Source organism: Lynx canadensis, chromosome D4 (assembly GCF_007474595.2).
Source record: "Lynx canadensis isolate LIC74 chromosome D4, mLynCan4.pri.v2, whole genome shotgun sequence".
NCBI lineage: Eukaryota > Metazoa > Chordata > Mammalia > Carnivora > Felidae > Lynx > Lynx canadensis.
In genome coordinates this window covers 30,780,525-30,794,881 of record NC_044315.2, presented here as the reverse complement: position 1 = coordinate 30,794,881, position 14,357 = coordinate 30,780,525, and the positions used below count along the sequence as shown (strand labels likewise).

The following is a 14,357-nucleotide window of genomic DNA, read 5'->3' as shown; positions in this document are numbered from 1 at the left end:
CTTGATATCATCACACAGGTCACAGATAACTAATTCTGTTTATTATTTTCTGGTCTTTATTCACTGGGTTTCTTCTTTCATAGTTTTTTTGTTGCTGTTGTTTTTTGGGGGTTTGGGGTTGTTTTTGTTTTTGTTTTGCTATGCCTTAAAGTATCCATTATGTTATTTATCATTCCTTATGTGGTATCTATTCTCTTCTTAATCCCATTTAGTGTTTTCTTGTTTGTTGTTTGGTTGGTTGGTTTTCTCATTTCAGATATTTTTTATATTTAGGATTTTAGTTTGGAAATTTTTAAGTAAGTTCTCTTTTGTTCTCATCATGTTTATGTTTTTCTTTCTCTTCTTGAACATATGGTGTATATTTGCAGTTTTAAATGGCCTTGATTATTTTATCATGTGTTATTTCTTACTCTGTTGCTACTGATTGATTTTCTCCTCAATAAGAGTTGTATATCCTTACTTCTATTCATAACTCGTAATTTGTTATTGGCCGCTGGGTGTTGTGAACTTTATATTGTTAGTTTCTAGTTTTGTTGTATTATTTTAAATCTTTTGAGGCGTTTTCTGATGTATACTTAAGTTACTTGGAATTAATTTGATCACTTCAAGGCTTGTTTTAAGCTTTGTTACATTAGATTCAGAGCTCACTTTAGGACTAATTGGCTCCTCTTTTAAGCAAAAGACAATTTTCTGGTATTCTTCCCAATTGGCCTTGAAGTAGGAGATTTTTCTACCCTGCCTGGTGCAGCAGAAACTTCCTACATTTGTTTATGCTTTGATGATTTTTTCAGCCTACTCTGATTCACTGGTCTTTCCCCAGCCTTAAGTATCTCTTACATACTTGCACAAGTTAGGAGACTCTTCTGCAAATCTCTAAGACTGTATATCACTATACCTTTTTCTTTTCTGCTGTTTTATCTGTAACAATTCTAGTTGTCCTGGATTCCTAAAAATTTAATTATGTCATTTCAACTTACTGAGTCAGCCAGGCTTTTTTTTTTTTTGGATCTTTTTGTTATGTAGGATGTAAAGTCTTCTGGGCAGTAAGCTGTGTGATAAGGGAAATTTTCAACTTTTAATATTTGTGGGCCCTGCTCCTGGGCTTCCAGGGAAGCTATGCATTAACATTTACCAAGGTAAAAATGACTTGGCAAAACCTCAAAGCATTGGTTCTATTTCTGCCCCAAGAGTACATTTGCTTCAAATAAAAAAAAAAAAAAAAAAAAAAAGGAACATTCCAAACATAAAGATAAGAAAAACAAAACAAAAAATTCTCCCTGGTTCCCATAAGATTAAACTTACAACCTTGCACATAATAAAAACATAAGATAAAGTCTGTAGCTTTCTGGAATGTCCTTCCTCTTGATTTGTGACTCTTTATGTAAAGAACATATATAACCATGCACCAAATGTTCCTTCCCTGGAGCACTCTCATCCTTGTAAAGATTGTGTATCGGCAGTTGTCCTAACTTGGGTTCAAATACAATTCTTCCTTTCTCTTTAAAAAATTTTTTTAATGCTATATTTTAATTTTGAGAGGGAGCACAAGCGAAGGAGGGGCAGAGAGAGAAGGGGACAGAGGATCTGAAGCAGGCTCCACGCTGACAGCAACTAGCCCAGTGGGGCTCAAACTCATGAACCGTGAGATCATGACGTGAGCTGAAGTTGGAAGCTTAACTCACTGAGCCACCCAGGAGTCCCTCTTTAAAAATTTTTTAAACGTTTGTTCATTTTTATTGATGTGTGATAATCATAGGACTCACCTCCTTTGTTTTCCTCTTGTAAGTATCCCACCAGACTGCCTGGTGTCTGAAGTCTAAAAACCAGTTTATATAGTTTGTATGCGTTTTTAAATTCTGCTATGGAGGGGTAAATCAGTTCCTTTCACTCTGTTATGGCAAGTTTGGGAAGTCCTTCTGAAATCTTGTTTGAAACACAGGCATTAACTGTTTTAGAATTTAACATCACTTAGGCTTGTGATTCGGGGTTTTAAGATAGATCCTTGATGAGCCTTAAAAAATGTTTTTTGTTATCACTTCCCCCCTCACAAAAATTGTCATGAACACCCTGAATGTTCCACTTTTGAAACTATACCTTCCTTCACATTCTGAAACAGTGAAATCTGTGCAGCTAACTCAAGTGCTAAATTATTTCCCTTTTACAGGGTACTGCTTTACAAAACCAGAACTGATCTTCACATTGGAGCAAGGAGAAGATCCATGGTTATTTAAGAAAGAATTTCTAAGAAAAGGCTTCCCAGGTGAGTTATTGAATACTGGCAGAAGGCATCCAAGAAAATTAGGTACAAAGTGATGAGCTAGAAGTGAGCAGTTTGAAACATTTTGCAGTATGTCCTTTTTACAGGCTTTTACATTTGAAATTATAAAAATAATAGATCTAATAAAATGTGGAAGGGGCCAGCTAACACAAGGAATGGATTGTAAGCATGTTTATATTCTTATCTTTAAAAGATGGGAGCTAAGTATCCCATTTGAAGCTGAAAAGTAATGAATTTTGCGTACTTAACAGTAAAAAAGATAGAAACTAAAGTTAATAAAACAACTAAACTTGAGAATCAGCAGATCAGAAAAGAGAAAGGAATGATAATTATTTTTTTAATGTTTATTTATTTTGAGAGAAAGAGACAGAGTGTGAGTGGGGGAGGGACAGAGAGAGGGAGACACAGAATCTGAAGCAGACTACAGGCTCTAAGCTGTCAGCACAGAGCACAATGTGGGGCTCAAACCATGGGCTGAAGACCACGAGATCATGACCTGAGGCGAAGTTGGATGCTAAACCGACTGAGCCACCCAGGTGCCCCAGGAACCATGATGTTTTTCAATTTTTTTAATGTTTATTTTTGAGAGAGAATGAGCAATGGAGAGTCAGAGAGAGAGGGAGACACAGAATCTGAAGCAGGCTCCAGGCTCCAGGCTCTAAGCTGTCAGGCCGACATGAACTGTGAGATCATGACCTGAGCCAAAGTCAGATGCTTAACCAACTAAGCCATCTAGGCACCCCAGGAACCATAATTTTATCATTATATAATAATTAATTACTAGAAGCCATCTAAATAAATAGATGATTAAGGAATTACATAATGTAATTGGAAAGGATAATTCCTGGAGCAAACTGCATCCTTCCTAATTATTAGAAGTTAAACGTGTTTGAGCAAAGATAGAAAAGTTTCTTATAAAGCTGTATAAAGAGTCCCCGATAAATTGTGTGTCAACTATACTTCAATTAAAAAAAAAAAGTCCCCAGGACAACCACTACATTCACTGATTCTCTTACTCAGCATGTAGTCATACTCATAGCTAAGATTTATAAAGTGAAATGATTGGTACAAAGCAAAATTAGCAAAGAGAAAATGGACAAAGTCCAGAGGAAACAGGTGCAAGCTTCCAGCGCCCCAGCAATGAATGTGGCAACACATGTGAAATGTTGTCTACCTGGAAAGTTCATTAGCGACCAGGTTCTTGGGAACCATTTCAAAATCTAAATTCCCAGATGCCAGCCAAGGATTAATCTTGCAAGCACACCTTCTAAGGTAATAATCTCAGGCCTGCTGTGTTAAGTGTTCTGCACAAAAGCTATGCAAATATACTATCTAATATACAGTAAGGTAAATCTATCTGCCATATCAACTAATATGTGAATGAATTAAATTCACCTATTAAGATAACATGCCACCAGATTGTATCAGAGATATGCCTAAAAAGTAACATACAAAGTTTGAAATATAGTCATGAATTGTTAAGCCCAAAATGTAAAATAAGATCACGTCAAAAACAGAGAAGAAAAAGGACAGTTTGATAAAGCTAAAAAAGATCATGTTTAAAGGATATGTGAAAGTTTTGAATATTGGTGCACCAAATAGATTATCAAGATTCAAAACAAGAAACAGCAAGAGTTATAAGGAGAAGTAGGTGTACATTAGATGCAGTAGACTTTAATATGCCGCTCTGATTTCATACCAGACCCAGTGGAGTCTAGAATAGTGCTCAGGAAACTATCCCTAGGTCAGATCCTGCCTGCGGCTTTTTTTGGTAAAGAAACATTTATTACAATACAGCCATATCCATTTGTTTATGTATTCACACTGCAGAGTTGAGTAACATGGGTTTGAACTGCACAGGTTTTCTTCTATGTGGATTTTTTGTTCAATAAATACAGTACAGCACTATAAATGTATTTGCCCTTTCTTATGATTTTCTTAATATTTTCTGTAGCTAACTTCATTGTATGAATACAGTATATAAAAAAGAATACAGGGTATAATAATGTGACATACCAAACGTGTTAATTGACTTTATGTTATTGGTATGGCTTCTGGTCAACAGCAGGCTATTAATAGTTTTTGGTGAGTCAAAAATTGTAATGCAGATTTTCAACTACATCGTGGGGTGGGGGTGGAAGTTGGTGCCCCTAAACCCCATGTTGTTCAAGAGTCAACTATAATTGCAACAGAGACTACATGACCAGCAAAGCCTGACACATTTATTCTCTGGCCTTTTACAGAGAAAGTTTGCCAACCTCTGATCTAGAAAGTATAAATAGCATACTTTATAAAATGAGTCTACTAAGTGTCTTTCAAAACTATTCTGAAAACAAAAAATAAACCTGCTTTTAAATGACTTTGGAATATTGAGAAAATGTACAAGCATTTTAGACAAACATCAATAAATTCCACAAGGTAGAGATACTGTTGTTCAGTAACACTGTAAATTGCAAACAATATGAGAAAAGTTAAAATTCCTCTATCTTAAAATCAGTGATGAATATGTATCTTAAAAACCTATTTTATCGGGGCACCTAGGTGGCTCAGTCAGTTAAGCACCTGACTCTTGATTTCTGCTTAGGTCATGATCTCACACTTCACGAGTTCTAGCCCTGCACTGTCAGTGCAGAGCCTGCTTGGGATTCTTTCTCTCTCCTTCTGTCTCTGCCCCTTCCCTGTATTCCCTCATGCTCCCTCTCTCAAAAATAAATTAATAAACTTAAAACTATTTTACCAAAAGGTAAATCAAAATTATGCAATATCCAGAAAATTTTTTTAATGAAAAACATGTTTTAATTACAAACTTTGGACTGTAGATAAAGCAGTGCAGAATTTTTAGTCTTATATACAGTTGACCTTGAACAACACAGGTTTGAACTTCATTGATCTCCTTATACATGGATTTTTTTTTCAATAAATGCAGTACAGTACTATAGATATATTTTTTTCTTAACATTTTCTTTTCTCTAGCTTACTTTATTATAAGAATACAGTATATAATACATGTAACTTACAAAATATGTGTTAATCAACTGTTTATCTTATTGGTAAGGCTTCTGGCCAATAGGACTATTAGGAAAGTTTTTGGGGAGTCAGAAATTATACACAGATTTTTCAACTGCAAGTGGGAGTCAACACCCCTAAGCCCTGTGTTGTTCAAGGGTCAAGTGTACTTATTTTAACAAGTGAGAGAGTTGTAAAAGAAATCTTAAGTAAAGCAAAAGATATAATAAAAACTATAATGGTATAAATTATAAAGCAAAAGGTAGTTTTGGAATAAAAATAAATAATGTAGCTAACCTCGGCCAGAAAAAGGAAAGAAAGCACATTACTCATAAAATTTGGAACAGATTCCTATTTCTGTAAAATAACCTTGGAATACTTTAGCCTATACTTTATCTCTTACTTTTGTAAACTTCTAACCCATTTGATGGATGTGTCAAAGATAATGAGATATCTGTGCCAGATAGCATATGGTTATCAAATGAGATCCCCTTGCCCCCAAAAGGATGGTCTGTTATATTTTTCCTTACTCTGATGTGTGTGTGTATATATATATATATATATATATGCACATCATATGATAAATATTTTTTAATAACATTGTGGATTGATTCCAAACCCAGGTGGAGATAACTATTTCATATTTATTCATACAGAAGACATTCATAAATGCAATGCCCAAGTAAAATTTCTGGGACTTTTGAATTCTCAGTTGTAGGTCAGCAATTGATCTGAGCCCTTATATGTGCAGAGCTCTCTAGGTAATTCTCTAGGTAATTCTGAGGCACACTGCTTTTTATGGACCACTGACTTTACATCAGAGAAGGATCCAAAGAATATCACAGTGAGGGTTTCATTTTGGAAAAGTGAGCAAAACTACATAAAATATATTTCATATCATATAAGGTGCTGTTAATTAAAAAATGAACCAGTATTATAAGTACATCCAAGAAAAAGAAAATGCTGCTGATTTAACTATGGACTTGCCATCAATTTTAAGATGCCTCCTGATTTCAGTTATGGTAATTTGCTTTAAAAATCATGGGTCACGATGGGTGCTCTCTATATCCCTTGTTAAAATGAATGATATAGGCAGAATGATACTTCTGTCAGATTTTAAAATAAATGTTGCTTAAATTTGTGAGAAGATATTAGAAGCCTTTTTGTTGATGTTGTTGTTGTTAAGTTTGGGGAAGATAGCTTTGCTGTGCCTGAAGGATATCTAGATTCTATAGTCCTAAGCTAGAATGGAGGGTAATTTATGGAAACTTATAAATATAAAATTATATGGAAATGAACCAAGTAATGGGGACTGATATCTTATCAAGATTAGAGCTGAAAATACTGTGAACTGGTAGAATGATAGCCAGAACACATAATGTTCATGCAGTTAATGTGAAACTTTCTTTCCCTAAATCACTTAAATCTTGGTCCCTAGGGCCAAGGCCTTCACATATTTTTACAATAGGCCTGACATTTTTGCTAGAAGTGTGGGTAGAAGCAGGAAAATAAATGTTAAATATGCACAGGAAACATATGTTAAATAAATACAAAAGATACTTGTTTTTAGGGCCAGTTTGGAACATGATCCTTTAGGTTCTTGTGGTCAAAAAAAAAAAAAAAAAAAAACCTAGATATGCTGAAAAACAGAATCAAGGATTGAGCAAGCAAGGTATTTTGGGGGAAATTATGAGCAAGCACATTGAAAAGAGAAAAGTTAAAGTTTGATGACCAAGAGATAGTCAGTATTGAACAACTCTGATATACCAAGATATGAGAACCAGGATAGAGCAGTGATTCCCAATATAGATGGAAAATTACTTAACTCCCATCATTTTTTCTTTTCATACTTCTACTGATACACTTGTTTCTGAATGATATACAGAGAGAATAAAAGCATGACAAGTAGAATTATTTTTTTCACCATGAGGAATTTGGTGTCATTATAAGTTAATTTTAGTGTTGTTGTATAGACTGGAAAAAATGGAGCTCCAACTGGAATCATATAGACTAATGATTATGCTCCCATTGCAATCTGTATTTCACGAAGAACCTAGACTCTGGTATTTTTTCCTAATGCATATTCTATGTCAGATAAATCCACTGAAGGCCTTTAATCTATTTAATGCCATAATCTTTGCTAAATTCATCCCATTCTCTGCTTTTTTCTGTTCTTTTCTGTTTCCAAGATCCATCTCTCTTGAATATATTCTCCATTCTCAGTTTTTCCTCTCCTTTATATCTTCTTCTTATTTATTTCTAATTACTTCTCTTTTTCTACTACAAAAAAGAGAGAATATGCACTTGGAATTACTGTATTGTTGCAAAACTTAGCCAGAAACCAAGGAGTCAAATACATAATAGGGCATGTATCTTTATGTCCCATTCCATAAGTGTGTTAAATATCATAAAGTATTTTTAATTTTCTCATTTTTTAGAAGAATACCAACCTAATCAACTCTCAGAGAAGAGCCTAGAAAACCAAAGCAAATATTTGTGGCAAGTTTTATTCACCAACAGATCATTGACTACAGAGGAAGAGTTTTCAGGAAAACCATGTAATCTGGACATAAACAATTTAACTTCAAGAACAATGCCCTTTAAATTTGACAGTACAGGACCTGCTTACCTACATCTCAGCTCAGTGGCTCCACATTGTCAGTATTCAAGAAAGAAGGCTCATGAGCTTAATGTATGTGAGAAATGGCTCCTCAGTATTAAAGAGGGAAGAACTAATACTGGAGAGAAGTCTTTTGTTTGTAGTAAAAACGTGAAAGCCTTTAGTCATAAAGAGAAGGTTACTCAGTATCAGACAATTCAGACTTTGCAGGAAGCTTCTGAATACAATGAATGTGGAAAAGCTTCCCTTGAAAAGACTGTCCTCATTACATCTAAGAGTACCCACCCAAAAGTGAAATCTTATAAATTTAATAAATTTGGGGGAAAACAATGTGATAAGTCAACTTTTATGGTCTCTCATAGCAATAATCCAGAGGAGAAGAGTCATTATGAGCTTAATGAATATGAATGTACTGAAAACAGAAATAATTTCAGTAGGGTCACTCAGAAAACTGACACAGAAGGGAAATCTTTCAACCAAAAATCACAAATTAGAGAACATCAGAAAATTCACATAGGAGTGAAACCCTTTGAATATGGAAAGAATTTCAACCATAATTCAGCCCTCCCAGTGCATCAGAGAACTCACACAACAGACAGATCTGATTATGACACATGTACAGAGACATTAGTTTGTCAGTCAGCTTTCAACATACATCAGAGAACTCCTATAACAGAGAAACCATATGAATGTAATGAATGTGGAAACTCCTGCTCTATGAATTCATTTTTGATTCAGTCTCTAGCAAGTCACACAGGGGAGAAACCCTATGAATGTCACACATGTGGGAAAGCTTTCAGTGAGAAGTCACGCCTAAGAAAACATCAGAGAACTCACACAGGAGAGAAACCATATAAATGTGATGGTTGTGAGAAGGCTTTCAGTGCAAAGTCAGGCCTAAGAATACATCAGAGAACTCACACAGGGGAGAAACCTTATGAATGTAATGAATGTGGGAAATCTTTCAACTATAAGTCAATCCTCATAGTACATCAGAGAACTCACACAGGGGAGAAACCTTTTGAATGTAATGAATGTGGAAAATCTTTCAGCCACATGTCAGGCCTAAGGAATCATCGGAGAACTCACACAGGGGAAAGACCTTATAAATGTGATGAATGTGGGAAGGCTTTCAAACTGAAGTCAGGTCTAAGAAAACATCACAGAACTCACACAGGAGAGAAGCCCTATAAATGCAATCAATGTGGGAAAGCTTTTGGTCAAAAATCACAACTCAGAGGACATCATAGAATTCACACAGGGGAGAAACCCTACAAATGTAATCATTGTGGGGAAGCTTTCAGCCAGAAATCAAACCTCAGAGTGCATCACAGAACTCACACTGGGGAGAAACCCTATAAATGTGATGAGTGTGGAAAAACTTTCAGGCAGAAATCAAATCTCAGAGGACATCAGAGAACTCACACAGGGGAGAAACCCTATGAATGTAATGAGTGTGGAAAAGCTTTCAGTGAGAAATCGGTCCTAAGAAAACATCAGAGAACTCACACAGGGGAAAAACCCTATAATTGTAATCACTGTGGAGAAGCTTTCAGCCAGAAGTCAAACCTCAGAGTCCATCAGAGAACTCACACAGGGGAGAAACCCTATAAATGTGATAAATGTGGGAAAACTTTCAGCCAGAAATCAAGCCTTAGAGAACATCAGAAAGCCCACACAGGGAGTTAAACATATGAATGTTAAGAATATGGAAAAACTTTGAGCCAGAAATCAAATCTCACAATACAAAAGAGAAAGAATCCTATGAATACAATCAACACTTGCAAGTTCCTCTGTAAGATACCAACCTTCACAAACATCAGAGAACTTAACAGGACAGAAATTCTTGGAATATATTTTCTATGGGCAGTCTTTCACCCAGAGTGCAGTCCTCATTATGGATCAGAGAACTCAGCCAGCAAAGAAAATGTAAAGATAATGAATGTGAAAAATACTCTGTACTCAATCCTCAGAAAAATCACACTGCAGAAAAGCTCTGGGAATGTATAAAAATGTGAAAGCTTTGTATCAGTAATCAAAACTTCCTCATCATCAGAGAAATGATTCAGTGGGAAACCTGAGAATGTAATAAGTGTTGGATAACCTTTAGCCAAAAGTCAGCTTTCTTAGTACAACAGAAAATATATAGAGACTAGAGATCTAATCAATAAAAACAAAAAATGAGGCAATGGATGTGAGAATCCTTCTATTATAAATCAACCCTCAATTTGACTTACACAGAAGTAATCCCCGTATGCCATAATGACTAGTAATTGTTCACAAAAACAAAAAACAAAAAAAAAACCCACCATTTCCTCTCTCCCTCATGCCACACCTAGTCTAAATTTCTCAACTAGTGCCACCCAAATGGGGTCATGTTAGTAACCTCTGGCTAGTGGAATATGGTGATCATTGACAAGCCTCGTTGAAAACATCCCTCAAATTCCCAATGTTTTCTCCTGTCCCTTATCATAATGGAGTGGAGATTGCCCTCAGTGAAACCATGGGGGTCATATGGTGAAAATGGGAGAGTACAAGATGAAAGGAAACAGAAAAAGAGTGACTGGAATAGAGTTTTCTCCTCCATGTACACAGACTTTTTGCGGCAAGGAAATAAACTTGTTCTCTGCTGAGTTACAGATTTGGGTATACTTAATACTGACATATACTCACCAACCCTCAGTAAAGCCTATGAATATGATTTCTGTGGATATCTGAACTCAACATATATCAGAAACCTGACACAGGAGAAACCCCTGACAACATCCTGAATGACCATAGTTTATATCCACAACTCTTCATCAGTCAGGTAAATATCAGTGGAAGAAATCCAACATTTGAATATACATAGGAAATCCTTTACCAAAAAAAAAAAAAAAATGGTTTCTCATTAAATATCTGATAATTGAATTGTAAATGTATGAAAGTTTTCAACAAGTCATCAAACTTTAATCTCTCTCAGAATGTGTTACAAGGAAAATCTATCAATTTGAGAAAGGTAAGTAATGGTGTTTACTTAGACGTTGTTCTATGAGACTGTTATTTCATATCTATTATTAAGACAGTTACTGAAACATAACAGTGTTGATACAACATTCACTAGAATAATAAGCTTTAAAAGAATAAGAAATAAATTGCATAAACTGAACAGCATTGAATGTATGTGATTATTTTCTGAGTTCTCTAATTTTTGTGTGGGTTTGAATACATGCATACCACTTACCAGGTGTTAGTTAATATGTATACTGGAACTCTACATCATTGTAGTATAATTATATACCTTGCTCATTAACTATTCTGACATCAGCTACGTTTTGCCACATAGAGATTAATAACAAATAAACCTTTTACAGAAAGTATCTGAAAAGTGAGAATCCCATACTACATGTACATATAGGAAAGGCCATTGTTACTAACAGTCTCTTCAAAGAAGCCAAACAACGTTTTCTGTGTACTTGTTATTATCTCGGGGTCACCAAAACATTTAAGCACATTTAACCATACACACACACACACACACACACACACACACACACACACACACATCTTCATTGTCACTGATTTCTCAGAAGTGTCAAGTATACTGAGGAGCCCTTTGTAGGCATTCTTTACTTATGATACTGTGTTTTTTATTTCAAGCGCTTAAATTTTATTAAACTTTCCATATTTCTGCTGAAATAACCTATCTGATCTTGGATGTTGTCTAGCTTTTCTATTAGAGTCGTTCTGTATGGCATTTGGCATTCTCTGGCTCAGTTAAGCAACTGCTTGAGCCCTTGCTTCCTTCTCCCTGCAGGCACCTAGCTCTCCAGACTGTGGGGGTTTTTTGTCCTAAAATGTCAGATGTCTGATGCTTTCAAGAAAACTTGTTAATTTAAATTCTGCCTAGCTGGGTTTTTTTTGTTTTGTTTTATGGATGGGAGCAGTGCTCTTTCCTGCTCTCTACTTACCTGAGCTAAAACTGAAAGTTGTCACTGGATTTTGATAAATGTTCCAGCATAATTTGTTGGGGAAAGGATCAAAAATGGTGAGAAAATAACTGGATATTCATCTGTTTTAAATGTACCTTGATGTTTACATCATAATTAAATATTTATTAAAAAAATGAAACAGACCTAAACAAAATAGCTAATGGTACAAAATTTGTTAGAAAACAGAGAAAAAAGTAACTTCACTTTGAGACCATATTTTTAAGATGTAACAAAAAGTATGAAACAGCAAAGCAAAAAAGATGAGTTGGAGTTTATGAAAATTTAAAGTGCTTTTCAAGATTTTATTATGAAAATGGAGAAAAACACAGATTAGGAGAAAATGTCTCAAATAGATCTGACAATTATATCTGACAAAGGACCTGTATCCATGATATGTAAAGAATATTAATAATAAAAAAGAATTTTTATAATGCAATAATAATGCAAACAACCTAGGTAAAATGGGCAGAACAGGAAGACAGTTCACAAAAGAAGATATATAGATAACTAATAAATACTAGAAAAGATGTCCAAAGCTTCAGTAATCAAGAAAGTGCAAATTAAAATTGTAATGCGATAGCATTGCAGTTCCTTTTGATAGTTCCTTATAAAGTTAACAATATTACACCTACAACCAACAATTTCAGGTCTAGATATTTACCCCCAAAGAAACATAAAAAACTATACCAAAAATTTTTTGATAGTTTTTTTTAAAGAATTTTATTAAGATATTCATGGAACTTTTATGCATAATAGCCCCAAATTAACCAAAATGTTCATCAATAGATAAATGTGTGTAAACAGTGATATTACCTTACAATGGAATAGCACTCAGCAATACAAATAACTACTAATGGATGTATCAACATTGATAAATCTCAATGAGATTAGACTGGGAAAAGAAGCCAAGCACAAGAACGTAGAACTCTATGATCTCAATTAATGAAATTCAAGAGAAGACATCTAATCTAGAGTGATAGGAAGCAGATCATTGGTTCCCAAGCGTGGAGGGTGAGGATTCACTGGGTAGAGGAACAAAGGAATGTTTTAGTGTGATGGGATATTCTATATTTATGTTATGATAGCATTTACAAAGCTGAATAAATGTTCACAACTCATCAAAATGTGCAAAAAATTAATATACTTTATATTTCATAAATTACATATCAGTATAGTTGATTTGAAAGATCATAGTGAACTTAAAATCCCCAGTATATTATGAGACCCAGTACCAAGTGGCTTGTTGACTTTACTACTTGGGTATTTATTCCCCCCTTCCCCTCCCTGTTTGTCTTTGTGACCTTAGGCAAATCAGTTCTCCTTTATGTTCTTCACTTTCCTCATTTGTGAAAGGTGCATAATGATAGTAATTACCTACAATCCATTTTGAAGCATTTTCTGAGTTAATCTGTGTCAATCACAGATTTACCAAACCAAGGAGTGCTTGAGTGATACTTCTAACAGTCAACCACACTAGTAATATGTTTTTATATGCTATGTTTTGGTGGGGAAATGCATATAATTTTTCAAAATAAGTGTGGCATAGCCTGCTCTTTGCCATATTTTTCCAATGTTTTTATAGTATTTGGCTTTGAATTCCACCACCACCACCACCACACACCCCCTCCCCCTGCCTCCTAGTACTGTTTTTATTGTATCCCTTGATTTTGGTGTATTATCTTTTCCTTTTCATTGTTTCTAAGTATTTTCTAATTTCCCTTGTGATTTCTTTTGTGATCTGTTGTTTGTTTAAGAGAATGCTGTTTAATTTCCACAAATTTGAATTTTCCAATTTTCCTTCTGTTACTGATTTCTGACTTCGTCCTGCTATGGTCATAGAAGAGCCTTTGTATAATACCTTTCTTTTTAAATCTATTGAGACTTCATTTTATCCTAACATTTGGTCTCTCCTGAAGAATACCCCATGTGCACTTGAGACAAATGTGTATTTTGTTTAGTATTGTGTTCTATAAGTGTTAGATCTAGTTGGTTTATTTTGTTCTATAAATGTTTGTTAGATCTGGTTGGTTTATTTTGTTATATAGATCCTCTATTTCCTCATTTATCTTCTGTCGGGTTGTACTATCCATTATTGACAGTGAGATATTGAAATCTCCCAGTTATTGTAGAAATATATGTTTCTCCCTCAATTCTGCCTATTTTTGCTTCTTATATTTTGATCTGTTATTATGTGTGTAATTGTTTGCAATTGTTAGATCTTCTTGCTCTATTGCACCTTTTATTAATGTATAATGTATTTTGTGCCAAACTTTTTTTGATTTAAAGTCTATATTGTCTGATATTATAGGTATCCAGGCTCTCTTTTGGTTACTGTTTGCATAGAATATCTTTTCTATCCTTTCACTATCAACTAATTTGTGTCTTTGGATCTAAAGTCTCAGGTAAATAGCGTAGAGTTAGATCAAGGTTTTGTTTTGTTTTGTTTTAATCCATTCTGCCAGTCTCTCACAATTGGAGAGTG

The 14,357-nt window shown here is 34.7% G+C and overlaps 1 protein-coding gene across 1 annotated transcript in view; it reads left to right on the top strand.

Annotated features, from left to right (window-relative positions):
• Window positions 1-14,357, top strand: part of ZNF782 (zinc finger protein 782) — a 134,677-nt gene that overhangs the window by 65,565 nt on the left and 54,755 nt on the right. The window contains 2 exon segments of the mRNA XM_032595513.1: window positions 2,165-2,260; window positions 7,723-9,912. Coding sequence (XP_032451404.1) covers window positions 2,165-2,260; window positions 7,723-9,912 — 2,286 coding nt within the window.